At 47.8% G+C, this 27,020-nt stretch overlaps 12 protein-coding genes across 12 annotated transcripts; 7 read left to right on the forward strand and 5 right to left on the reverse strand.

Moving 5' to 3' along the window:
• Positions 1-701: 701 nt before the first annotated feature.
• Positions 702-965, reverse strand: CANTADRAFT_52082 (mRNA splicing protein; the record flags this gene model as incomplete). Its single annotated transcript, XM_020210036.1, has 1 exon — positions 702-965. The coding sequence occupies one exon, from the start codon at positions 963-965 to the stop codon at positions 702-704; it is 264 nt and encodes an 87-aa protein (XP_020064029.1).
• Positions 966-1,154: 189 nt separating this feature from the next.
• On the forward strand, positions 1,155-2,831 carry CANTADRAFT_51416 (uncharacterized protein; the record flags this gene model as incomplete). Its single annotated transcript, XM_020209936.1, has 1 exon — positions 1,155-2,831. One exon carries the CDS (start codon positions 1,155-1,157, stop codon positions 2,829-2,831), a length of 1,677 nt encoding a protein of 558 aa, XP_020064030.1.
• A 1,170-nt stretch (positions 2,832-4,001) lies between these two features.
• Positions 4,002-4,898, forward strand: CANTADRAFT_51542 (mitochondrial 37S ribosomal protein PET123; the record flags this gene model as incomplete). Its single annotated transcript, XM_020209955.1, has 1 exon — positions 4,002-4,898. One exon carries the CDS (start codon positions 4,002-4,004, stop codon positions 4,896-4,898), a length of 897 nt encoding a protein of 298 aa, XP_020064031.1.
• Positions 4,899-5,661: 763 nt separating this feature from the next.
• On the forward strand, positions 5,662-7,551 carry CANTADRAFT_52312 (uncharacterized protein; the record flags this gene model as incomplete). The annotated part of the gene is made up of 2 exons (XM_020210064.1): positions 5,662-6,954; positions 6,991-7,551. The coding sequence occupies 2 exons, from the start codon at positions 5,662-5,664 to the stop codon at positions 7,549-7,551; spliced, it is 1,854 nt and encodes a 617-aa protein (XP_020064032.1).
• A 50-nt stretch (positions 7,552-7,601) lies between these two features.
• NHX1 (bifunctional K:H/Na:H antiporter) lies at positions 7,602-9,563 on the reverse strand (the record flags this gene model as incomplete). The annotated part of the gene is made up of 1 exon (XM_020210823.1): positions 7,602-9,563. The coding sequence occupies one exon, from the start codon at positions 9,561-9,563 to the stop codon at positions 7,602-7,604; it is 1,962 nt and encodes a 653-aa protein (XP_020064033.1).
• A 1,176-nt stretch (positions 9,564-10,739) lies between these two features.
• On the forward strand, positions 10,740-12,056 carry SLY41 (Sly41p; the record flags this gene model as incomplete). Its single annotated transcript, XM_020209875.1, has 1 exon — positions 10,740-12,056. One exon carries the CDS (start codon positions 10,740-10,742, stop codon positions 12,054-12,056), a length of 1,317 nt encoding a protein of 438 aa, XP_020064034.1.
• Positions 12,057-12,691: 635 nt separating this feature from the next.
• YHM2 (Yhm2p) lies at positions 12,692-13,651 on the reverse strand. The gene has a single exon (XM_020207624.1). It carries the CDS (start codon positions 13,627-13,629, stop codon positions 12,730-12,732), a length of 900 nt encoding a protein of 299 aa, XP_020064035.1. The 5' UTR covers positions 13,630-13,651; the 3' UTR covers positions 12,692-12,729.
• Positions 13,652-15,604: 1,953 nt separating this feature from the next.
• On the forward strand, positions 15,605-17,029 carry SEC9 (Sec9p; the record flags this gene model as incomplete). Its single annotated transcript, XM_020210824.1, has 1 exon — positions 15,605-17,029. One exon carries the CDS (start codon positions 15,605-15,607, stop codon positions 17,027-17,029), a length of 1,425 nt encoding a protein of 474 aa, XP_020064036.1.
• Positions 17,030-19,169: 2,140 nt separating this feature from the next.
• Positions 19,170-20,453, forward strand: FAD2 (Fad2p; the record flags this gene model as incomplete). Its single annotated transcript, XM_020206726.1, has 1 exon — positions 19,170-20,453. The coding sequence occupies one exon, from the start codon at positions 19,170-19,172 to the stop codon at positions 20,451-20,453; it is 1,284 nt and encodes a 427-aa protein (XP_020064037.1).
• Positions 20,454-20,675: 222 nt separating this feature from the next.
• Positions 20,676-21,371, reverse strand: CANTADRAFT_21704 (protein-S-isoprenylcysteine carboxyl O-methyltransferase; the record flags this gene model as incomplete). The annotated part of the gene is made up of 1 exon (XM_020206727.1): positions 20,676-21,371. The coding sequence occupies one exon, from the start codon at positions 21,369-21,371 to the stop codon at positions 20,676-20,678; it is 696 nt and encodes a 231-aa protein (XP_020064038.1).
• A 1,589-nt stretch (positions 21,372-22,960) lies between these two features.
• On the forward strand, positions 22,961-23,659 carry CANTADRAFT_90034 (uncharacterized protein; the record flags this gene model as incomplete). The annotated part of the gene is made up of 1 exon (XM_020211644.1): positions 22,961-23,659. One exon carries the CDS (start codon positions 22,961-22,963, stop codon positions 23,657-23,659), a length of 699 nt encoding a protein of 232 aa, XP_020064039.1.
• Positions 23,660-23,960: 301 nt separating this feature from the next.
• ARC18 (Arc18p) lies at positions 23,961-24,488 on the reverse strand (the record flags this gene model as incomplete). Its single annotated transcript, XM_020210826.1, has 1 exon — positions 23,961-24,488. One exon carries the CDS (start codon positions 24,486-24,488, stop codon positions 23,961-23,963), a length of 528 nt encoding a protein of 175 aa, XP_020064040.1.
• Positions 24,489-27,020: the final 2,532 nt, after the last annotated feature.

The following is a 27,020-nucleotide window of genomic DNA, read 5'->3' on the forward strand; positions in this document are numbered from 1 at the left end:
GAGAAGCAGATTCTGCAGTACAGATCGGTGGCTTTGAAAGAGGACAGAAACAGACGGTACAGGCAGAGGAAGGAAGGCAGTCCCACCACCCGGAAGCGAGTGAGTTTTGTCCACGATGCCAATTAGACTGGCTGTATTGGAATCTCGATGATGTGAACCATTTGACTCATGAAGAGCTCCATAGGTACTGGCTTTACTAGTTTACTACTATTGTTTTAGATACCGTTAGTGTGGCCAAATTGGCAGCGACAATCCACCCTTGATCCTCAAGTACCTTTCGCAGATGCTTCATAGTTCCTATTCTATCGCTCCAGGAAATGCCCCAATATTAAGTGAAAAGAGCCGCTTCTTGTCACGAAGGAGCTGGTCATATTCGACACTTTTCGATTCGTTGAATCATTCTATCTCCGCTCGAAGTGAATGCTTGCCATTTGTTTCTTGCCATAGCAGCATGGAGTGGTCCCATACCGTATGCGTCGCCTACCGAGCCTACAATGATCCAGTACTAATTGTTATAGATACGATGTTAATGTACCTGTTTGTAAAATTGATTCTAGTATACACCAGACTGGAACCAGCCTTCTTATTTCAATCAGAAAAAACTAATCCCTGAAAAGTAGTCATTTTCTGCTTGAACCACTGCATCTTCCGTGGACCCATCTTGCGTGGTCCCCTGCGAGGACAAGCGTCGTGCCAGGCAATCACACGTCCAAGCTCGAGATCAAGGTGATGTTTTCACCTTTCAACAACATACGCCCAAGCTCCTCCTTGGACCCGTCTTTCATCGAGATCTCCACAGCATCATCAATAACCACGTTCATGAACTCATCAAAGCCTCTTATTTTGCCCTGTATTCTCAGGCCTGTTTGCTCGTAGAGCCAGATGGTCACTGGCAGTTGCTGTTGTAAGTACTTGAAGATAAGGTTGATGGGCGGAAGCATCGACTTCTTGCCCCGTTCCGACATTTTGTGATGTGTGAAATGATAGTCTATTAGAAAGGACTCTAAATGAAACCCCGATGGTGTAATATATTGTGATACTATGCTTTGGTGAGGTTTCGGTAGCTCGATGCTCAGTCACGTGGGGAAAGTAGCGTGCTCACAGTCATGTGCGCCGATACATATGGACGCGTTCTGCCCATCTCCTGGTCTGCAATGGATGCCCCCGATTTCAAGCCACTATTCATAGAATGGATCGAAGAAGCGGCTATAGACGCCACAAAGAAGGGAACTAAAGCAGCCCTTCTTTATAACCGTGCATTGGATCGTCTTAGGCACTTTGAAGGCCCAATTCTGAATCCCAAAACTCTCAGGCTGGTCCAATATATCGGAGACAAGACTGTCAAGACTTTGACAGCAAAGTTGAGGAAACACTGTGAGCAGAACAAGATAGAAATACCCCCAGAATTTGCAGAGAAGGAAGAAATTGCTCCAGAAGCAGCCAATCCATCGCAGCTAACCAAGAAGCCTCGCAAGAAGAAACGATACGTTCCCAGACACAGATCTGGAGGGTTTGCTATATTGATAGCCCTCTACATAGGAGATAAGAGGAAGAGAGGGCTCACAAAAGACGAAATCATCAAGAGAGCTGGTCCTTTTGCAGATAAGTCATTCACGTCTAATCCTGCCTCTAATGAGTTCTACTCTGCGTGGAACTCTGTGAAGGTATTGATCAGCAATGATTTGGTGGGGTTCACTGGTAGGCCCAAAATGTACTTTCTAACTGAGGAAGGCCAAGACTTGGCTGCCCAATTGAAGGACACAGTGGGGATCCATTCCACGCCCTTGAAGGAATACGATGTATCTTATGACAATCACGTCCAAGTAAGTCCAGACCAAGGACTAATGTCTTCACCAAGCAAGTCCATATTGCCCGAAATCCATCAAGAAATCCTGGGGGTACATGATCCGGTGGCTCGGGTTTATAACGGAATCAAATATGACGTATGGCCCCACGACGAATACGAAATTATTCTCCTCATAGATAACAGGGAAATACGATCACAACTGGAGCGAGATTTTTTTCTGAACAGACTAGGCTCTTTAAACGTGAAGTGTGAAGTAAGGTCGCTTTCGGTGGGAGACACGCTATGGATAGCCCAGCATAAACAATCTAAGAAGGAAGTGGTGCTAAACTACATTTGCGAGAGAAAGAAACTCGATGATTTGGCGATGTCTATCCGAGACGGTCGGTTTCAAGAACAGAAGAACCGGTTGAAGAAAACTGGAATGAAGCATTACTATTATTTGGTCGAAGAAAGTGGGATTGACAATGTGATCGAAATGATGGATGCCATCAAGACAGCGTTGTCTATGACAATGACTGTCTCTGAGTTCTATCTTCGGAGGTTCAAGGATGTTGATGAAACTATTCTGTTCTTGGCCTCGTTAACCCAAGTAATCCAAGAAAGACTTAATGGAACGAAATTGATAGTACTTCGACCCAGATCGGTGAATAACCAAGTAGAATACAGTGAGATTCTTGATGTCTTCAGAAATGAATTTGAGCACCGATCTACGGATTATGAGTGTGTACATCTCTTCTCGATGTTCCAGGATGTTTTGGGGAAGACTGGGATGATGACGGTCAAGGAGATGTTTGTGCTTATGCTCATGACTATTAGGGGGGTAAGCTTGGAGAGAGCCATCACTATACAGCATCGGTTTCCTACGCCTAAACTGCTCTTGCATTATTATCACGTAGAGCATTCCAACAAATCGACAGAGGAAAAGAAGAAGTTGTTGGTGAAGGAATTTGAGAATGAGGTCGGAAATAAGAAGATAGGAAAGGTGTGTCTGGAGCACATCTACGAAGTCTGGGGAGTCAAGTAGGAAGCAAATGGCATTTGGCTTATTCTCCTTATGGAAGATCTTTGATTTGGTAATTGTTTTGCTTACATTGTCTAGGTCTTTTCCGTCCGAGTTATTGATCTCTCTTCCGATACTTCTAAAAAATAGCTAATATATGATTGATGAACTTAATAACGACTCTGGAAAGGTAAGATAAATGTAGAATGTAGCTTTGATGAGAAAGTTAACTGTCCTTTTTTCAAAGCATTTATCAGGTAATATGGACAAATCTCAATTCGATCTAATTTTCTGCGAGATCAGTAAAATATTTCAATTATAAGAATTTTGATGCATTTCCTTACTTCACTACCAGAATGACCCCACAGTATCGTCACTTCATTTATTAGCACTCAGCTAGGTATATTTTGGCTTTATCGCACATAATACTCAATATTGGTTTATGGGTTTTCTAGCAAAATGACCAACCACAATGGAGTGTTTGTTACCTGAAAAGTCGTTAAGCAGAGCTTATTACATAAATGATTGAAATTAAAAGTCAGGATAGTATAAACAATATCACAAACTGGAGTTTACTCCGCAGCTAAAATCCCACTTCACCCAATATTTTAATACGAATAAAAACATAACTCGACCTATAGAGGCTACAGCGCAACACTTTCCTCAGTTTCTTTCCCTTGGGCGCTGGTCAACTAGAGATACTCATTTAAATTAATTATCTACAGAACATGCTGCTAGCAACTATCATCAAATGACTAATACTCAAGGACAATCCAAAACTGAAATTTTCAAAGCGAATTAAATATGTCTACCATTAATAACGAAATAAATCGGAGCATACTACCAATATTAGAACGAAACGAATTGTACCTTGTTAGCCACTTTCCACTTACTTCGTACTCTTAGATGTGTTTTGCCTGATCTCATCCCATTTTATGGTACCACATTTATATAGCTCAAAAACCTCAAAATTCACTTAGATCACATTCTGGCGCTCTTGACACTTCCCCCGTCCGAGTACTTCCATTACATGCCGGTAAGATATTCGGCTCGCTACGGATTAGTCGCATGGCCCCATTCCCCATTTTTGTGGCCCCCATTCGCAGCCAGAGAGTTCTCACTCCAGGATAGCCGGTCGTGCCCCAGCTTGAAAATGATTTTTCACCGACGTTTCTCTTAAACATCACTAGCATCATGGGTAAAGGTGTTCTCAAATACGGAGGAAAGTCCGGTATTCTCCCCAAGGTGCGTCCTGTGTTTAAGAGGTTTCCCATAGCACCCAAAAACCCCGATCAAATCGCCAAAGAATCCAAGGTATCGCAAGGTTACGCTGAAGGTGTGCCATTGCCCATCAAGAAAGGATTCACCTTCCACAGAGAGCCAGTGGAAAAGAAAGTGGTGACAGTTGAAGAAAGAATCAAGAGAAACATCGAGGACAGACGCCCCAACGTCGACGAGAGCTCCTTGAGCCAAGAACAGTTATGGCAATTGAAGAGAGATGAGATCCGCAGGGACTACTTGAAACAAGCATACTTGACGGAAGCCGAGAGATTGAAGAAGCTCGAGGAGTACAAGGCCAAGGCAGCCGAGAGAGAGCAGGCCTTTGCCGATTCGCATGTTTACGAAGAGTCCGCTGCCTCCAAGTTGACCCTCCCCACCATAGACAGCTACTTGCAGGGCCCCATCATGAGACAAAGAACCGAAGAAGAGCAATTACTCGTGGAGGAGCAAAGAACATTGAACCGCAAGACCACCGAATTGCAGATCAAGGAAGAGAAGGCCAACAAGTTGCTCGACTTGTACCACGCAGCATCCAACTTCATCACCACCGAAGAAGAATTGGAGGCTGCCATCAACGAAGCATTCGAGGTTAATTTCAGTAAGTTCGATGGAAGCCAGAGTATTGTTGAAAGCAGATTGGTTTCGTCTGGTACTGGATACGCCAACATCGACTTTAACGAGAGAATCATCGCCGACGAAGTATTAGGTGAGATTAGTGGCAAGCCTGGCTTGCAAGTCATCAAGGACACCTTGAGTGGAGAGGGCGAGAAGTTGAAGAGAGAAGCTCAAGTTGCCGTCAACCAGGAATAATGTATATAGAATCAACGCGTAATAGTTTCTGAGATGAAGACGGTGATGTAGGATGGGTTTTTGGAGCTGTAGGTGCGTTTTGGTAGAAGAGTGTGTAGTGTGACACAAGAGACCTAAAGAAAGCTATGGAAACCATGGTTACAGAGTTTGTAGGAAGCATTTGAAATGCTCCAAGGACCATTCACGACAACATAATGTGGTACCATTACATTCTAATTTTCTAGGGCAACCCCCAGTTTTGCTCGCCTCAACTGACTTTTGCTACAATGAAACTAACATGACAAGGCCTGTTCTGTTGAGCATCCTTATTTTATTTGTCTGATTTGTTCTCCCGTTCTATTCTAGGAGCTCTACCAGCCAAAGCTCAGGGCAGCATAGCAACGATTGAAGCATCCATTCCACTAGCTCCATGACTCTACTTGCTCGATACCGTAGCTGTCATGAAGTGAATAAGTGCCGAGAAGAAAATACCAATGTCTGGCCAAACAATTTGCCCACAGGCCAATGTAATACTGTCGATCAAAAGGTGCTGGGAAGCAATCATTACAAGTAGAGTGGCCACACAATTTTTGGGGTTATCCCTATGTGAAGTGTTTTATACTGAGTACACACGATCTACTGCCAATTGGGGCGTCGTAGCACCCGCACTTCTATTCCTCCCTCCACAACCCAAATTTGATCCACGATCTGGGTGTTATTTTCCGCACCAAAAATCATCGCCAACCATCGCAACCATCTTGTTCCTTTCCATTGCCACATCGCCATGTCTGTGGTGTCTCCCACGTCGTACCACACCTTCTTCCACAAGGTGCTCATCAAACGACTCAAGTATGTCAACAACATCAACATCCTTCTTGCCATCGCCATCTCCATAGCGCTTAGAGTCCCCTACGGCTCGTTCTGGTGGAACCTCTTGTTGACGGTTTTCAGGGCGCCTGTACTCTACGCTGGGCTTCTCGTCGTCAAACAGTCGCGTGTACGTCTCTCGACTGTGGACATTGCTCCCTACAAATCGTTGGCATCCCAGGTCTACCACAGCGTGTGCTCAGGAGTCTACCTCCAGTACGCCAGCTTCTACGTGGTGTCGGTGGCGTTTTTCACGGGTGTTTTCGTGTCCCAGCTGCCCCACAAGCTCGAGTACTACTTGCACTCCAAGGAGTACCGCCAATCGCCGTTGGTCAACGACAAATGGGTCTACACCCTCTTCTTCCACCCCGCGTACTTGGCAGCATTTTACCTGGCCCACCACTTGGTGTTCCAGCGCAACCGCTTGGTGTTCAAGTACGGGTCCCAGAAGCTGTCGCCTGACGACACCTTGCTCGCCAAGGTGCCCCTCTTGTTATTGAACGCGTTGGTGTTGACGGTGTTCGTGGCAGGCTCTTCGCCATTGTTGTGGCTCGTGGTGCGTTCCTTGTGCTACAAGGCCAACTACCTCACCCTCCTCGTGGCTGGCTTGGACACCCAGGTGCCTGGCTACGGGGTCACGGTATCCACGGTGTTGTCGCTGGCGTTCTTCTCCTACCAGGTATTATTGGCATGGGAACTCGTCAACCATGCGTTCAATGTCTACTCCACCATTGGGTGCTTGGATGGCAAGAAGCCCATCAGTACCTACAGTGCCGATCCGTTGAACACGTTGTTGAACGGCTTACGCAACGTCAACGAGCCATTGAGCCGCCTCAGCGCCTTCCAGGAATTGGCCTACGTCGCCACTTCCAACGACCCCGAAGCCGTTAAGTTGAGAGCCGCAATCTATAGTGCCAGGTCCAAGAAGGGGTACATCTTGACCTCCATCCTCGAGGAATGCTCGTTGGTCATCAGAGAAACCACCTTGAGAGTCAGTTACAGATCGTCCAGTGATATCAAGGCGTTGAAATCGGAGGTTCCTAAGGACGATGCTCGTGACGACAGCGATATCTTTGGCAATTCATTTGTTTCCGCAGCAGGAACGCCCCAAAAATCAAATTCCATCAAGAAGTACCCCCAGACCCACAAACAATCTTCCTACAAACAAGCTCGATGGTACGTGATTCTCGAAAACCAGGTTTTGGTACCCGTCAAGTCGATATTGACCACTTTCTGGGACCCCAAGACCACTCCAAAGTCCACATTCGTGGCTAAGGTGTACCAAGCATACAGGTCGATCGATCAAATCTACAATGTCTACAATGGGAAGTTCCTCGCCACAAACCTTGGTGTTCTTTTCAGAACAACCTTGAAGAGAGACACCGGCTCCAGAATCGGAAACCCGGTGAATTTCGGCAATGCCATTATCTCAGTGTCTAATTTATTGATCCATTCGATCGAAGAGGATAAAATTGGATGCGTCACAAACACTCATATACGGGACGTGATGGAATTATTGGAGAAGCCAATCAGAGCCACCGGAGATTATACTGACACTGTTCCCGCGTCAGTGTTTTTGACTGAAGTCCAAAAGACTAACAAGAAGATTCTCAATAATCATTTGATTGCAGTATTGCATGATTTGGCCATGCACGAGTTCTTTCAATTATGTGTGAAATTCAACTATAAATTGAATGACATGGTATTGAACCCCAAGACCTATAAGTTGGCCAAGTGGGTCATTGACGTTGCCATCGCTCAGCAGCAACAGAACCAACAACAAACCCAAAAGACGGCGATCCGCTAGTGTAATATAAAGACTTCAAGTATATTGATTGTAGAATTTCGGGGCAAGTATCAAACCTGCTCATTAGAATTGCCCGGATTAGCATCTTCGCGCCTTCTGCCGTTGGGTAATGTGTCCAATAAAACTGGCTTCAACACCTGTTCGTCGAATTTGGTAAACCACTTGGAGTGTTCCTCTGCACTTAAAAATGCACCCAATACTCCCCCCGAAGTGGCCTGTGGGTAAGTAGTAAGTGCAGCATTTGAAACACCTGGAAGGAGATCATCAACGTCGCTGGAAACGAGGTCGTCATCGTCATCGTTGACGTTCCCGTCATGCAAATCGGAGGTGGAGTTATTGAAAGAGGATCGGCTATTTCTGGGAATTCCAGACGCCAAACTGGCACTCGATTCATTTCTTGATCTGGTAGCGTCGTCCTTGTACATTCCTTTGACTGGAGGAGTTGTTGTCCTCTGAGGTGTGCCGAATCTTCTGTTACCAATGAACACATTCGATGATGGAGGGGAGCTGCTGTATGGCAATCTAGGGGCTTCAATGTCAAAGTCGTCGTCGGAGTCGTTGGTGTCGTCGATAACACCCACCTTGATTCCCAAAATCTCCAACATGGAGGCGGTGGTACCACCAAACAAAATCACGGTAAGCACAACCACCACCAACACAGTAGCAAGTAAGGTCCACTTGGCTTCGCCTTGGATACCCATGGCCAAAGCAACACCAACAGCACCTCTCAAACCGGCCCAGAAAATCATCATTTGGTAGGAATGGCTGATTTCGTCGGGAACCGCTTGGGAAGAAATGCCACCGTTAAGAGCCGTTCTGTTGGTGAATTTTTCGAATCTGGCTCTGTACAAAAAGTTGAGGAATTTGGATAAGGGGAACACAGCTGACCATCTGGCAATACAGATGGAAATAAATGTGACGATAATCAAGAGCGGCTTAAACACCAACTCCACCTCGGTGAACAAAGACAACCCCAAATAGATGAAGATAAAATTTTCTGACAACTGGGCCAACAACTGGAAGATGTACTTGGTGGCGATCTGGGTTCTTCTCGACATGTTATAGAAGGCGTAGTGCTTCAAGGTGATCCCACAGAAGAGCAAAGACACAATTCCCGACATGTGGGCACCGTTGGAGAAGAAGTAAGACTCGTAGGCGAACAAGAGCACCAAGCACGTCTCGATCTGAGGGTATCTTCTGATGTGGGAGTGTTTCAAGATAAGGGCCACGAAAATACCAACCAAGATGCCGATAATGGTGGAAATGGTAAAGCTCATCAAGAACAAACCTATACCCTCGAAGAACGACGAAAGGCCCACTGGATGGCCGTGGAACTTCTGGCAGGTCTCAAACATGACGATGGAAATGGCATCGTTCAACAACGACTCACCAAAGATGATGGTGTACAACTTGGGGTCCACCTTGTAGGCATTGAAGATGGACAAGATGGTGACAGGGTCGGTGGCAGAGAGGGTGGCACCCACAGCCAACGCGTCCACGAACTCGAGGTTGATTCCGTCCAAGCCCAACGCGGTCCAGATATAGAGAATGATTCCCAACACCAACGCCGACATGAAGGTGCCTGGAATGGCAAAGGTGAGGATGGAGCCAAGGTTGTTGAAGAAGTTTGCCTGGTGCAATTCGTAGCCGGAGTTGAGGATGATGGGCGGCAAGAGGATGTTGAAGAAATAGCCTGAGTTGAACTTGACGGCGTCCTGGATGTAGTGGCCAGGACTGACTCTGATGATCAACCCCACCACCATGCCGTAGAAGATGGACAACACTGTTTCATGGATGGCCTTGATTCGTCTTTGTTGGAGGAAATAGGAGGACCACAATGCTGAGCAGAGGAGGAAAAGAAGGATAAACAATGCCCATGATGAGAAGATTTCCTCAGTGACAGGGTTGGGTTCTTCCAACTGGTCGTCGGGGTTGGACACGTAGGGGTCGTCCTCGTCTTCGGTCAATCGCTTTAGGAGGAGCTTGGCGGCGTATATTGTTAGACTGGACATGGTGGTGTTGGAAGAATAGGTGGGTTGGCGATAAGTGGCGAGGGGTAGGTAGCGAGAGGTAGTGGGAATGTAGCGAGGGGGAGTGGGCTAGCGAGAGATTGGGGCGAGGGACTAGCGGAGTGCCAGCGAGGGATGGTGCGAGAATTGACAGCAGACACTAGCGCGGAACGGCGCGACTGGGGAGCGTAGCGAGAGATAGTGAGAGCATAGCGAAGGCATAGCGAGAACACGCGACAGCTAGGAGGAACTTTCAGTAGCCTGTGCGAGTTCGATTCTGCAAGATCACACTGAGGATACTGGGAGCAAAAGCCTCAATGGTATAGCATTCAAAGTGAAGAGCTCCAGGTAGAACTGGTATCATCCATGCTTGCAGATGCAATAGCCTCTCAATATTTCGCATATTTCATAAAGTGAACCTTGACAGAAATTAGTGCTCAAAAGAGAAAATACGGGAGTGGCTTATGAATGGGCCACACTATGGGTGCAAAGACGGGACACCATTTGGGACGATCTTCAATCGTATTGGTGTCACATCACTTCACACCTGATTTATCACGTTATCACCTCCGCTTGGTTATGGTGGAAAAGAGACCACTTCCGCTAGATCATTCCGTTCAGTCCTGGCAGACTGATGCGTTGCCTCCCGTAACAGCAAACCACAATAGTCAGCGTGAAACGAGCATGTAGACACCAATTCTCCCTCTGACCGTCTCTATCTATAGTCGCCTCGGCTATCGCGTGACGGGTCCCTGCGGCATCATGTGACGGTCTCGGAGATGCCAAAAGAAACTAGTTCTAATAATGGAAACAGAAGAATTCTTCACCAGCAGCACAAACAACACAAATATTCGTACCACCACCACCACCACCACTACAACCACCACCACCACCACTACAACCACCACCACCACCACTACAACCACCACCACCACCACTACCATCACCTCAAGTACTGCACCCCACCAGACCTCCCAGCACTACCAACTCCAGCCTCCTTTCCATCACATCACTCTGACACCCACCCCGTGGCCCACGTGACCGCACTCTTCACAACAATCCTCTAATCTGGCAGCCAACCCCTAGCACTCTTCATCCAACCCTTCCACTCGCTCACCCACCATGGCCCAACTGTTGGTAGAAGATCCCGCCAGGAAGCTCCATCCGCTCTCGCGATCCATGCCGTCCACCACCACGCTTCCCGTCAACAAGTCCCACGCCACGTTCTTCTCGTCCCAGATCAACCCCAACAGCTCCTCCACCAACTTGTCCCAGCTCGCCAGCCAGCGCTCTACCGTCCACGCACCCAGACCCAACAAGCACATCAGCCTCTCCAACAACAATCACTTTCTGTCGTTCCAGCTCCCGATCACGCCTCCTATCTCAAATGCTTCTACTCCCATCAGAGAAGTGGAGACTCCAGCGTCTGCTTGGGCGTTTCTCCCGCCCATGGACATCAAGATCACCGTTCTCTGCATCTCATGGTACCTTGTGTCCATCATCTCCAACAACTCCACCAAGATGATTCTTTCGCGCTTCCTGTACCCCATCACTCTCACCCAGTGCCAGTTTCTTCTCAACCTGGCACTTTCAGTGGTGTTACTTGCAGCAGTTTCGGCACGGCCCCACTGCCGCAACTACTTCCCCAAAGGCGTGCTTCCTAACACGCCTTCAGTGTCGCCTATGGATGCCATCACCGCGTTCTTGACCCCCACCACCCTCATCATTAGCACCACCGTGCCCATGGGATGCTTCCAGTTCGTGGGCCACTTGTCCTCGCACAAGGCCACCCTGCTCATCCCCGTCTCATTGGTCCACACCATCAAGGCGTTGTCGCCGTTAATCACCGTTCTCATCTACCGCATGCTTTTCAAAATCAAGTACAAAATCGTAACCTACGTCACTCTCGTGCCGTTGATCGTGGGCATCATGTTGACGTGTTACAAGCCCAAGAAGGCTGCTGCGTCAACCCCCTCCTACTACTTTACGGGACTTGTGTACGCGTTCATCTCCATGCTCATCTTCGTGTCCCAGAACATCTTTGCCAAAAAGAGACTCACCATCGAGAAAGACGACAAAGTGCACATTCTTCCCACCAGTAAGGATGCCGAGGACTCCACCCGCAACAAAAAGGTGGACAAGTTAACCATCTTGTTCTACTGCTCGATGATCGGGTTCGTGTTCACGCTCCCCATCTACCTCGTGGCCGAGTTCACGTCTCCCAGCATTTCATTTCTCCAAATCGGACCCACCACCGGCTTTCTCATCGTGCTCAACGGGGTGTCCCACTTCTTGCAGTCGTTGCTTGCATTCCAGATCTTGGGTGCCATGTCGCCCATCAACTACTCCATCGCCAACATCTTGAAGAGAATCATCATCATCGTCATTGCCTTCCTCTGGGAGAACAAGAACTTCACCAACCTCCAGGCCACTGGTCTCTGTTTGACCATTTTGGGGTTGTACTGCTACGACAGATGGGGAACAAACCACCACTAATTATATCAGAGCAATGCTCACCACTATGTATTAATTATAATAATATTCGACTATTACCATGTAAATATCAATCGGACGTAGTTAGTTGAGATTCAATTCTTTGCAATTTCGATGTTCATTGCACTAAACACAGCATAATCCTCCATAGTTGTTTGATCTCATCTGCGGATTCTGAGCAAACTGGCACCATAGATTGGATTGGTAACTAGTTGTATAGAAGTATTTATCGATTTGTGTAGAAGTAGAAGAGATTTATCAATTCAAACCTACATGGGTATCTTAACTTTCCACACCACCCCAACAAGCTGCCTATACTATGTGCCCAGGTAAAATCTCTCGTAATTTCTGTACCCTCCAGCACCACAAAATACGTTTAGTGACACCAAATGCCCATCAACATTTACAATTTCGTGCTGAAATGGTGACAAGCACTTCAAATATCTTCTATGGCAATGAAACAGGTAGCTGCGAAATAATTCAATAAAGCAAAGTCGAAACAACTAAAAAGAATATCATTAGATTTATATAAAAATATTATTGGCTCTAATGTCTGGCCAAGCTGGAAAATATTGGTATATTTTCTTCGGAGCCTTTACGGATCCAAAGTCTACAATGTGGACTTGCCATCTACGCGTGTCTATCTCACCGTGTATTGTAGGAGAACCAGTCTAGCCTAATGACCTCCGTCGGCATTCAACAACTTCTTGAAAATGTCACCAAAAGCAACCATGAAAACAGTCTGCCAAACACCCAAACCGATTCTTGGGGTCACACCTCTGTACAAGCCCTTGATACCGTTGTTCTTGTAGATGTACGAGAACGCAGAGCCAACACCCAAGTTCTTGGGTCTGTTAGGATCGGAGGTCTTGGACTGCATTTCCACTCTGATGACCTCAATGGGCTGGTTCCATGCAGAAAGACCACCACCAATCACCGACGAAGCGATTTTTTCAACGGCATTCAACTTCTGGTCCTCGCCCTTCTTGGTCAACTTTCTGATTCCTTCTTCAGCCAATCTGGAGAGACCGAATCTGGAACCCCAGTTGGTCATCTGTCTGATGGCCACGGCATTGACACCCTTGTTGATACCTCTTATGCCCTCTCTGGCGTAGATGTCCTTGAACACCTGGAACGAGGTCTGCTGAGGCACACCAGCCACGGCAGCTTGCTTGGCACGGGTGATTTCCACCGTCTTCATACAGGTGCAGAACCCCATGGTCAAGTACGACTGCACAAGACCACCACTGATACCACCTCCCATACCAGCCACGAAGTTGCTGGCACCAAGCTTGCGGAATCTGTACTCGGCTTCAGCTGAAACAAAGAGCAACACGGCACCCTTGGTGGAGGCCTCGATCCAGGCCCAGGGAATCAACCCCTGGTAGAACCCGTAGATGCCACCTCTTGAGAACACCAACTTGGTGGCCTGGACAATGGATAACGAACGGTTGGCGGCCATGGTAGTCTTGACCACTTCCAAGGGCTGGCCAAGGGTGGTGACCTCAGCCAAGTTCAAACCGGCACCAAGGAGGATATTGGAGAAGTTGATTGGCTTTTTCTCGATTTCTGGCATTGTAATGGGGACCGACGGGAAAAGAATGGTGGTGACGGTTTTTGCAAGGCTTTGAAATAGTCCAGCGGGAGGGTGTCGTGATGTCGCGATGTCGCGGTTTTCTGATCTGGCACAGGCCCGGACAGGAGCGGATATCAGCCGTGAGGGGACGAGGGGTAGCTGGACGGGTGCACAAACGGACAATCGCGGGTGGCCTGGCCTATAGCAGCAGGTGTAGGTCCAGTGATAGTAGGCTATGGTGCTGTGCCCGGTGCAGTGCGGGGCAGACTTCAGCCGTTGCCCAGGGTGCGAGGGTTTTGGCGGGAGCCGGAGCCGGCGAACGGAGAAGCGATTTGCGGTGGGGCGGGAGCGATGGCAGGAGATGGGAGATGAGATGGAGAGGGGGAAGGAATATCATTAGAGTCGGTTGGCTCAATTGTAGTAGATTAGCTTATTGTAGCAGATTAGCTTATTGTAGCAGATTAACTTTATAGTGTGATGGTTATTTTAGGAGTGGCTGCGAAATCGGTTGGCTATTCGCCGTAACCAGTGACAGTCCATGCGGCTTGGACGTGTCAGAAGATTGCTGTTTTTGGAGAACTGTTGATGGTGCTGGCTAAAGTATGGCTATGGGAACTCTGGGAGACTCGGTGTACTTTGGATTAAAATTTCCAGGCTGGTACTTTCAGTATTTTGATGGACAGGAGACTCCGGACCCTTTAAACGAGTTTCCATGCTAATATTTGGACCAGAGTGCATGGCAAAGTGTGCAGATGGGACTGCAATGGCTGCATCTTTATTCGCATTCGAACCTCATTTTCGAAATGAAAATTCAGATTCAGAATGTTAGTCCACTCTTTGTAGTGGTAGATATAGATGAAGAATATTCTGTCATATGACCTGAAACTAACTGTTATTCAGTACTCAAATATAAGTAATTGCAAATATATTACCCAGCTTGGCTGGGTTTTGTCACTAATCTTGGGGGAAATTCTGTGTGCTCTACTTGTGGTTAGAACGAGCTCCTTCGGTGACACTTGGCTCAATACGTGTTCGAATCTACGAGTTGCATCCAGCCTCAGATTGTTTGCAAAGTTCAGAGTAACCCACGATCTAAAGAGTATTGTTAGTTACCTGTCCTGTAACACCATGAAAGTCTGCAATCCCCAACCTAGAACATTTAACCTAGCTTGAGGGCAAATAGATGGAGGAGATAATTTCTGTTCCGTTTAATCACTGCTATTTAATTCGATGTATGCGAAGGGAACAACAATGAAGAGATTTCTTGATCCATCGGATAATTAACGATAATTTTGGGTCGTACCACCTTATCTATCCAAATTCCTAAAACGGTTCACTTGCACAAAATGAATGCATACCGCAGACAAAATATTCTATTATCGGGAATATGAAGTGACTGCTACGAGACCAAGCAGTTATTCGTCGATAGAGCAGCGACAAGGGAAAAAAGTCCAGATTGGCGACTTCCCTCCATTTTCTTCGTTATTGAATTCAAAAACGAAAATCCGTATCATCACTTCCTATCACCTTCTCGTGAACAGATTACTACGGATAGTCCGCAAAAAAATGAATGCCCCAAGAATTCCAAAATTCACGACAAGTAGCCCTATTCCCACCAGAAGAACGTTGTATGATCTCCTCTGCTAAGTGATCTTCGGAACGATCCACTGAGATGATCTTCTAAATGATACTGGAAGAACAGTACCCAACACGTGACTTATCACTTAACTACCTATTCATATCTTCCAGCAGTCTACCCTCTCAGAAAACAGTAACATCCGTACTACTCTCTCGGCAAATATCAGTTCCTCGTGTATTCCCGCTCTGTCCTCTCTTCGCCCTCCCATTCCTCTTCCGTCCTGTCATGCCCGCTTGGATGACCTGCACCGCCCAATCGCTTAGTCCTGCAGACAGCACCACCACCAAAACCATTTGTGAATACGCTGTCTCCACATTCTACAACACACCAGCCATCATGGGTATCAAAAAGATGTTCCTGAGGAAGGAACCAACCGAAGCCGAGATCCGTAACCACTTAACCCATGCGGGAATCACCACCAAGGGCGGATCGGGTCGGGAGGAAAAGTTTGGTGCCTTCAGACAGTACGCCCAGGAAAGAAACACAGGCAAGCCTGGCATCGCTCCCGTCAACCCTTACGCCAGCGCTAACATGGGCGACAACGGCACCAATCCCTACTCTCAGGACCAGCAAGCTCAGGGCGGAAATCCATACGGTGGAGGTGCTGACGCTGGCAACCCCTATGGTACCCAGAGCCAGAACAGCCTGCCCTACGGTTCCGGCAGTTCGAACGGCCAGAACCCGTATGAGACGGCCACAAGGTCATCTCAGAGCCCCTATGGAGCTCCCACAGCAAGACAGAACCCCTATGATGCACCAAAAGCAAGACAAAACCAGCCCTCGTCGAGGACCAACACCTCGCAAGGTAATCCATATGCTTCCGCAAGAACACCAGGCGCTGGATCGGCACCCAGTCCATACGGACGTACCACATCCAGAACAAGACCCGCAGACGACGAGGAATCGCTTGATTTGAATAGAATGCCCACCAACCTCGATGTCGGACTGACTAGGCTTGCCAGGAGACCCCAGCACGACGACGAGTCGACGCTCGACCTCAACGAAGACCCAGAAGATGACCTCAACCTTAACCTCGACGAGTTGCCGGAAGAAGAGCAGGTCAACTCCGAGGACGAAGAAGTGGAATCCATCAAACAAGACATTCGCTTCGTCAAGCAGGAGTCGTTGGCACTGACCAGAAATACCTTGAGAATGGCACAGGAGGCTGACGCTTCGGGTACCAATACCTTGGGTATGTTGGGATCACAGTCGGAAAGATTATACAACGCCGAACAGAACTTGCTCTTGGCAGACACCCAAACTCAGATCGCCGATGCCAAGGTCAAGGAGTTGAAGAGATTGAACCGGTCTATTTTCGTGCCGGCCTACGGTAATCCCTTCAATAAGAAGTCCCGTTTGCGTCAACAGGAAGAACAAATCAAGACGTCCAAGGCCCAGGAGAAGTACATGAGAGAAACTAATAGACAGGAGATGTATGCCAGTGAGCAGAGACTCAAGCAAGGAATCACCAATAATGCCACCAACAACGAGACCCATCAAAAGTACCAGGGAGAGCGTGATTTGGCAGCCGCCAGAAGATACCAGTTCGAGAACGATTCAGAAGACGACGAAATGGAGAAGGAGTTGGCCGGCAACTTGGATCAAATCCATCTCTTTGCCAAGAAGTTGAAAAACACTGCCAACACCATGGGAGAAGAGGTGGACAGTCAGAACGTCAGATTGAAGAAAATTGAGGATGACGCCGATAGATTGGATATCAATGTTCATATGAACAACACCAGATTAGCCAACATTAGATAAGGGAAATGGTGGATCTGTGATCGCATTGTTTCTACTAGCATCATTTGAATAGCCTCTTAATGCAGAGTAACTGCAGTTAGAATATCTTCGCCTACTGTAGCATCTTTTTGGGACTTACTTGGCCTCTTCTATTATTGAGGTTATATTCCAATTGGTATCTTTATCTTACCACCAACAAAGGGCCATCGTACAGTACAAACCATTTAATATTGTTCGAGGAATTATTTAAGTCTTTCACAATAATAGTACAGGATTCTGACGTGATTCAAGAAGGAGATCACAGTGAGTTGGCTTTAAGGTAATCCAGATAGATGTAGTAGAGGAAAAGTCAACCAACTGATAGTTGAATTGCGTATTCATTATTTCATTAGGCCACAGTTGTTAGAGTACAGAAGCTAATACTACATATTGGCTACTGGTGCTAAGCTGTCCAATTCAGAGGGATATTTTCAAGTCGACGGAAGCGAACTTTCCCTATACCTCAATGTCTTAAATTGGAAATTTATCTTGTAAGTGGAAGCTTGGTTCAAATGTCGAAACTGGCCCGCGTAAGGGCTACTAAATGCAGTGTGTGCTCCAGCTGTGGTTACTTTTGCGGGGAATCGTCACCAGATCAAAGGCTCCTGTCCTGCCTGTGATAAGCCGATGGAGGCGGGATGAAACTGGCTAAGGTTCGGACCAAATTGAGTATGCGAGAAAAGCAAGGTAAGCTTTCTGGAATTTTTAGCATTCGGGGAGAGAACAGGAGAAGAAACTACAGTCGAAGAGACATATCAACAGTCACGCAGATAAGAAGTGATGGCACTGCTATCGAAATCGACTATCAAATCGTCCACATCGGGACATAATCGAGAAGATTGCCCGAACCACTCGTGATCCACATTGCAATCTGAATTATAATCTGATGTCATCAATGAGTCCTCCTTTATCGACTTCAGATTGGAATGCGCCAAGACGTCCTAAAGAGCCCACTAATAAGCCGAGTATACACAGGAGGGTTGCGCGTGGCATGTGGATTATTTCCTAGAGAAGTAAGCACTTATTCCCAGAAGAGGCACTGGTGGCATGCTTTCGGAGAAGAAATTCAAGTGTGTTCTATGCTCCATTTGAGAGTGGTCAGCATTCTGTTGCATTTCCTGTACGGTAATTTTTCATTTCCGAGTGTAGAAATTCTTGGTACTATTCCTGCAAAATGTCCCTGGCACGTGTAGTTGTCTACCACGGCAGACACTTTCCTCGGTCCAAAAATGGAGTAACAGGTTGCTGCGAAAACCACAAATCACCACCGATATTAAATTAAAAGTAGGCGTAGGGAGAAATCCTACGAATCTAGCACAGTCCCCATGAATCTAGCATAGCCTTCCATTTGGAGCCAACAGGGCAAGCCCACGTCTACGTGGTAGTTTCTCCGTTGTGTCGGAGAATCTCCGCGAATCCTCCGGTGACGTGCATATCATCTCCTGAGTCGAGTAGAAAACTGGAGTAGATACTCGTATATAATCTCCTGTATAGTCTCTCCTGTATAGGCTCCCAGTCTCCTGTACAGTCGCTGTATTGCCAGATCTCCTGACCAGTCTTCTCCTGCACAATTACGCTCCTCCCACCCGAAGCCATCACATCACACGTGCATTTACTCCGGCCCAACTCCGTGGTGCCTGCACAGCTTGTCTCCACATTGGTACATCCCCGTGCCATCCTCTATCTATCCAGTAATCGTCATACCAACTAATTTCTGTCCATTTCCCGTCTGCTTATCTGATTTCTCGTGCTGCCAAGATCTCATCGTCCTCACGTGCCCCCAACAGTTTGGTGCCGTCGATTTTTGGGCTCGCGATGATGTCTCGCCAGCGTTGTTGGGCAGTGCTTCCACCAGACCCCCAAACTACTGTAGCACGGATGTTTTCTCCCACCGTCCTCTCCCACTAGCCCCCTTGGTGCCGCCCCGTGGCCATCCCCCCGTGAGCTCAGTGGCTCTGCTGGCGTCGCCTGATTTCTTTTCCCAAAAGAAACGGTGTGGTGCGGCAGACCCCTTTCTGGGTCCATTCCTGCAGCGGGTTTCGGGTTCTTTTTCTGATCCCTATATAAGGCCGCCAAAGCCCACCAGGCGCTGCAACCCCCAGCGATACCAATTACCGATACCATGTCACAAGTGGCTTCTAGTGGATTCGCCAGCGCCAGCAGCGCAGGTGCCCAGTCCAGCTCCAGCATCGAGAAGAGAGGCAACGTCGCCAGCTTCAAGCAGTCCGATGGCTTGACTTCTGGCCTCACCGCCAAGGACGCCTACGGCAACACCTTCAAGGTGCCTGACTTCACCATCAAGGACATCTTGTCGGCGATCCCCGCCCACTGCTACGAGCGCAGGGTTTTTGAGTCGTTGTACTACGTGGCACGCGACATCTTCTGGATGGTGGTGTTCGGCTACCTCGCCAACAACTACATCCACCAGTTGCCCAACAAGGCTGTCCGATTTGCCGCCTGGTCCGCCTACGTGTACGTCCAAGGGTTGCTCGGTACTGGACTCTGGGTGTTGGCCCACGAGTGTGGCCACCAGGCGTTCTCCGACTACAGATGGGTCAACGACTCCGTCGGATGGGTGTTGCACTCCTACTGGTTGGTTCCCTACTTCTCGTGGAAGTTCTCCCACTCCAAGCACCACAAGGCTACTGGCCATCTCACCAGAGACATGGTTTTCGTGCCCAAGACCAAGGAACGTTTCTTGGAGTCCAAGGGCGCCCACGACTTGGAAGAGTTGGTTGGTGATGCCCCTCTCTACACCTTGGTCTCTTTGATCTTCCAGCAAACCTTGGGCTGGATCTCCTACTTGCTCACCAATGTCTCCTCCGGTCAACACTTCCCTGGTGCCTCCACCATCAAGACCAACCACTTTAACCCCTCCTCGCTCATTTTCGACAAGAAGGATTACTGGTTCGTGGTGATGTCCGACATCGGTATCATTGCCCAGTTTGCCGTTCTCTACTCCTGGTACAAGAACTACGGTGGCTTCAACTTGTTGGTCAACTGGTTCTTGCCTTACGTGTTCGTCAACCACTGGTTGGTCTTCATCACCTACTTGCAGCACTCGGACCCACAACTTGCTCACTACGAAGGCCACGAATGGAACTTTGCCAGAGGTGCTGCCTGTACCATTGACCGTGAGTTCGGCTTTGTTGGTAAGTACATCTTCCACGACATCATCGAAACCCATGTCTTGCATCACTACGTTTCCAGAATTCCTTTCTACAACGCTAGAGAAGCCAGTGAGGCTATAAAGAAGGTTATGGGTGAGCACTACATGCACACCGACGAAAACATGTGGGTTTCTCTCTGGAAGTCCGGTAGATGGTGCCAATTTGTCGACGGAGACAACGGTGTCAAGATGTACAGAAACCTCAATGGTTTGGGTGTGAATCCAAAGAAGCAATAGATATATAGAATTATAAATTAAAGGTAATGTCAAGTGTAGGGTACGTGACTAACATATTGCTCAGTTATAAATCACTAGCTACAGACTCAAGAAAAGAATCAGCAAACTCATTGCCTAGCCCAGAATGAATCCACGAATTAAGCCCTTTAATAAGTAAGACAAATGGGTTACTTCATAATTGAAAATTCGTTTACTATGTAGATGCCAGTACCAGTGGCGTGCTCACTTGATAAAGGGAATTCCGGTGATGGTTCTCTTTCTGTAATCTATGTAGGCATCCTTGAAGAATTTCACCAAAAAGCCTTCTTCGAACTGGATTCTCTTATTGAAAAAGTTCCACAACACGTAGCCACCCACAGCAAAGGTTACAGTATTGTTCATGAACAATTGGAGCCCCACGAACCACCACCAAAACCCGAAGTAGCTGGGGTGTCTCAACACCGAGTATATACCAGTGGTAACGAGCTGGTGAGTCTTTTCGTTATGTTCACGTTGAATGTAGTGGTTGAACGACTCGCTAGCAGTGTACATGGCCAAGGTGCGACAGATTTGGCCAAGAGCCACCAATCCAACCGCGTACCAGGTAATCTTCCATGGGTTCTGGCTCCACCAGTACCATCTGATTGCGAACTCTGATATGCAAAGAATGTTCATGCTATGAATATCCCAGTCCTCCAAGATGAACGAGTCATCGTCGACCTGGGAGTTGTTGAAGAGACACGTCGTCACGAACTCGAGGGTATGGAAAATGCACCAGAACATGAGATAGTAATGGAGCTGGAGCGGTGTCGAAATGATGTCGAGATGGTTGAAAAGGGCCAAGATGGCGTTGGCCAGGAATATAGCCCCGAGGATGAGTGCCTTGACCACAACCGTGGCAAGGTTGACCTCTATGGGGTTGTATTTGGCATAGTTCATGGTAGAGAATGAGATGGTGACGAAATGATTTATGGATATCTAGTCACGTGCAGTGGGTGCAAATGGACTAGGTTAAAGGTGGCTGTGGAAAACAGTGGAGGGCGGTAGGTTTTAGTAGGTGGGGCTGGTGGAAATGGAGCTATCGGAGGTCGCTTTGGTGGGAAACATTGTATCGTGAGCATTAGAGCTGATAATAGCCGCATAGGAATAGCTTGGTAATTCCAAAGATGTAGTCCAAACCAGATGAAAAAGATTTCTAATTGGGAGTTTTACTCGAGATCAACAACTTGGTAATATTAATTGATGCTGACTGAATTACTAAGAAGTTCTTTGGCTAGCTTTAGTGATATTTTTATTAGTTTATATCTAGTTTCCACTGCTCCAATCGAGCACAAGTATTTATTGATAACTCGATTAGTTTCCTACTTTTGAAACAGATTGTGCTATTAATGGATTGCTATATCCATTTCCAAATTTGGCTGGTTATGGCTAACTATCACCCAGGTATCAGCACTAGAGCCGCCCCAGAGTCATTGATGTGGGGCTTATCAAACTTTGAGGACCGCTTGGAGATCCACCTGAGGTAACTCGAAACGTTGAGGGATTTATCAAGTAACACATTTAGGATGGATTATGATTCCATATTGTGTCCGCCAGGAATTAATTGTGAAGTATCTTGATAGTGTATAACCTTCATCTCAAAAGTCTGCGTTCCATAAGATCGCTCTTCTTCTCAATTCAAGGCATTAAGTTCAGAAAGAGCATGGAGGTATACATCTGTAGTTGCATCTTGACTATACGCAAAGCCAAGATGTAAAAGAATACTTGCAATGTCCAAATTAACATTGGGAACGGGAATTCTTCTAGGGCGTGCATCACTGGTAAACAGTTCTTGGAAACTGATCCAAATGAATAGACAAAAGGATACAGCCTTGTTTTTTGATTTCAATCAAGCAACCTGAATTTAACCATGAGGCCAATGCAATCCGAATGATTGTACTTACAATTCGGGGTTGGTTTCTCAGTCAAGGCACATTCCTCTTACTTAAATTTATGGATTATAATAAAGACTTCGCTTTTTCCTCAGGGTACTGGTTTTCGTTACCCTTGGGCTATCGTCATTCCTTTCCAACCTATCCAATTTTCACAAGCATACTTAACTTCCAATTCTCATCAGTAATCTTCGCACTACATTTAGCGAGAGTTTGTCCACTTGCTCACTATTCCAGTGGGAAAGTGCGATAATTCCTCGCTAATCTTTGGGATTCTCGTAGTAGGACTCTTCGCTTAGAACGAGCTCTGAACTGTCACAACTCGCCCTGTAAACGTTCAAATAGCACACCATGTCACTTAAAACCAATTCCAACCCAGAATTACAAGATAACGGCAACATTTTGCTCGGAAAACGACCCTAGAGCTTCTGAAACACACACTGTGCAGTCCCTATTGCCACTGCTCGTTGTAGTAATTGGTTGCAACAGTGCGAAAATTATCACCACTTTTACTGCCTCTTCTACCGCCAGATCTCCATCAGCACCAGGCCATAAATACCCACGGATACCTTCCTAGTTCCTGGATATGCCACTAACATGTACGACCCACACAAGAATCCTTTACACGAGATCGTCGCCGTGGCGCTAGCACTCGGAGCCGCCATGGGCATCTCACTTACCTTGCTTGTGGTAGTGAACCCACCCAAATACGCCCCCCTTGTGGTTGTCTACGGGTTGGTGATGCCGTACTACTTCCTCAACGAATTCATGATGACGTGTTTGTTCCAGCTGTCCAGGGTCAATAGTCGGTCGTTTCTCATTTACGGCAACAAGGGCAATTTCGAGTTTTGGATGGTGCAATTGCTCACGGTGTGGGAGTTCTTGATCAAAAGAAGCGCCTGGATGAAGTGGCTGGGGGTTCCCGAAGCCCATACTGGGTCCACGGTCGCAGGAATGGCCATGGTGGTAGGTGGGCTTGCCATCCGCAGTCTTGCCATGAAGACATGCGGCGAATCATTCTCTCATGTGATCGAGACTGAGGGCCCTCGTGGCTTGATCACCACTGGAGTATACTCGGTAATGCGGCATCCGAGCTACAACGGTTTTTGGTTGTTTGGCATTGGAATCCAGGTGTACTTGCGGAACTGGGTCAGCTTAGCTGGCAGTCTCTTGATTTTGGGCAAGTTCTTCGGGGTGCGGATCCGGGTCGAGGAGTGGTACTTAAGGAAGATGTATGGAGAACAATACGAAGAGTACAGCAATCGGGTGGGGATATGGATCCCGCGCTTCGGGTAGGAATACTCGGAGAGAGAATAGAGGAGATCGCGGAGGATGCCACCACCATTCGAACCCAACTTACCCCTATTGCACTTCACTCAGTGTCTACAACTCACAATAATCATGTCAGACATGAGAACTTGACGTGACAATGGATTCGTCAATTGACCAAGGAGCAACGAATTGACAAAGTTCAGCAATTGACCAAGGAGCAATTGAGGCTGGATCTCAAAACTGGTCGACACTACTCCGTGTACTCGGGCCGTGGTCTTCCACCGACCTACATAGACTATTCAACATCGTACATTATCTAAATAGCTTATAAGCTCTTGTTCATAAACCGTCTTTTGGTGAACGCCAACCAGAACTTGCTGGGGGCGTTTGCGTCGTCTTCGTAGAGCTTCTTCAACAATCTCTCGGCCAATTCCTGTCTGAACTGCTGCAAGTAGGACCTCAACAAGTCAGCCTCGTTCTTATTGGCTGGTGGCTGGTACAACGAGTTCAATGGGAATCCGACGTCTCCTGGCAAGCTGAACGAATCCAACGATAAGTTGTTCAATATACGGGTGGCGTCCTTGAAGTTCACAGAACGGTTCAATTTGGACAAGCAGTCGCTGACGAAGAGGATGCCGTAGATCAAAAGACGGTCTGCTGGGCCCTTGATCTCGAAGTTGCGGAAGAACGAGTTGGCTCTGAAGAGATCGAGGGTTTCATCAATGATGTCGTAGTCCTGCTGAGGGGGGTACGAGGGGCCCCTGAAGTTGGTGTGGATGGGGAGAAGCACCACGTTGCCGACGAGTCTGTTGTCGGCGGCGTCGTCGAGGAAGGTGGAGTGGTAGGCAGGCATGACGTGGTGCAGAGTGCTGGTGGGAGTGTTGAGTTGAGTTGAGGTAGGCATCAGGTGACTGCGGTCATGTGAGCAGATTAGTACCAGTTTCAGTGTCTTGGGGTATACTCGTACAATATATGAAACATGACGAACTCGTACGAGTTGAACCGTTAGGCTGTCCTGATTGGCCGTGATCGGTACTATGTGAGTAGACTACGGTACGGCGTCTGACAAATGATACATTATAGTTTTACTAGTATTGTGTGGGCCGTAAGATCTGTCCTGATTAGCCATTGATTACTAATACCGAGGGAATCGCTGTGTGGTGAGTTACACATCACAAATAGGTGAGTTGCAGAGAATTGAAAAGTAGTAAGGATCGTAGCTAGCTCAAAAGCAAGAAGTACGAAGTCTGAATGAATTATTAATTATTGAAACAGTATCGAGCTAGGATTTCCCAGTGGGCCAAGAACACGTTTTATTCTGAAAAACCAGTGAACTTGTAGCGTTTCTTCTCCTCTTGAGGTATTATGAAATGATTCTTGATTATCTGTATATTTTAAGAAAAATTAGCCTGTGGTTTGTTGTGAAGGTGAAGTCACTTCTGATTATCAATTATACCCCAATAATTATAGATAGTATACTTATTGACTATACTGGTGAAACGAAAAACTTGCATTAATGGTACATTCAGCTTGAAGAAATCGAATAATGAAAAATATGCTTTTTGTGTGCCTAGAGAAGTTGGCACTTCTCGGGCATCCGCTGGTAAAACCCTCCTCCCAAAATTGTATAATTTCTTTCAAAATCGGTTGGATCTTATAAAACGTATTTTGGTTACCAAACAATTTGTCACTCTCGAATGACCACACCACCCCTGCAAAGTCCCACTCTGGAGACATAGAGAATTACTAGAATACTTTGAGTTGGCCAAACGACTACGCGCACCATGTCAGCGACCGAATGGCCGAGGGAATACCGTAAGACTCGGAAGAGCATTGTAATTGAAGCTCCGAATAGGAACTCGTGGTAAGCACAAGTTTCTGTTGAAGGTACAATATGTGTTCCTACGAGAACATGAAATTCGTAATGAGCTGCCCCGGTAAACGGGCAATTCATCGGTAAGCTAAAAAAGATATCTCCGAATTATTCGGTCCACAGCAGCCAGACTCCAAGACAGCCAAAGACAAGGTCACGGATCGACAACGCTGTGGCGACAACACTCCAGGAAGGAAGCCTTTCTTCAACAAAGAAGAAGCAATCGCTATGTGAGACCTCGATGGCTCTATTCTCTCTATCCTCACTAGGCTTCCGCGACACTCACTGCCTCACTATCCTCTCCCTGCTCTCTACGCGCACTTCTCTCGCTACATACGCAAGTCCTCCATCCAGCATGCCTCTGACACGGTGAGAAGAAGTAAGCTAGCGAGAATCGATTCATTCTATCCTCGCTGCTCGTTTCCCTCTTCCCTCTTCCCTCTCCCCTCTCCCCTCTACACTTGTAACTCCCTGTGCTCCCTCGCTACGCTCACTCTCGCTAACTCACCCGCACTACGCTCCCTCGCACTACGCTCGCTACGCTCGCTACGTGGCTAACCCCCTTCCACCACCGCACCTCCCCGCCGCAACACCTGTATACAGGCCGCGCCTTTGTCGACCCAACTCACACTACATCCTCCACCAGTCCATTCCCTTTCACCACGCTTGACAACTTTGACCCATCCATCACCCAATTGCAAGTGAAGCACACCCGTCCAGGAAGTGCCGCTGTCCCGTGAAAAAGCCAGCTCCCGTCCTGCACAAGTCCGTGTCGGCTCCCTTTCCACCCGTCTGGTGTCACCGTGCCACCATCCATAACTTCGGATCGCTGGCCCCTGTTCACCGTACAAGCGCGTGTGTGTGTCCTCGCCCCGTGGGTACCCTCATTGTATTCCAGCCTAGCCCCACCTAGCCGTTGCCTCCGTTTCCGTGGCTCGTTCCATTAGCCGCTGACCCTTCCACAGTCGTTTGCCTTCGTGATGTCCCACGACAGATCCAGGCCCTTCCAGCCACCCACAGACTACGTCCACCTGCCTCAGGCAGTCAACATTCCCGCTCATTTGTTGCCACAGGCATACTTCGACCTGCAGCCCCATCACAGCCATAACCACAACCACAACCACAACAATCCCACTACTACCACCACCACCTCCACTTACCCCGACCAGCCGTCGGGACTGAAGCATCACCACAACAACGCTCCCTCCCCCCAGCGACACGATCAGCCTCCCGCAGGCTACCAGCGCAGTCCCGTCACTCCCGTCAACCAGCAGCTGTTCGCAGACGTGGACTCGCCATACTCCATCCAGGACTTCCACCACCCACCTTCAAACGCCCCATACCCAGCGTCGTCGTCGCCGTCGGCACTCAGTTCCCCCTACAAGGTCCCGTCGTTGGATCCGCGCGCAAACCAGTCCCATTCCTTGCGCAACACCGATCCGCAAAACCACTACAACCGACGTGTGGCCTCGCAGGAGAGCTTCCCTCGCCCCAATCAGTACCGCCAGGCGG

This window comes from Suhomyces tanzawaensis, assembly GCF_001661415.1.
Source record: "Suhomyces tanzawaensis NRRL Y-17324 unplaced genomic scaffold CANTAscaffold_4, whole genome shotgun sequence".
NCBI classification, from domain to species: domain Eukaryota; kingdom Fungi; phylum Ascomycota; class Pichiomycetes; order Serinales; family Debaryomycetaceae; genus Suhomyces; species Suhomyces tanzawaensis.

Coding starts and splice junctions, on each gene's coding strand:
- YHM2 (XM_020207624.1), bottom strand. CDS start 13,629: ATGCCAGAAATCGAGAAAAAGCCAATCAACTTCTCCAATATCCTCCTT.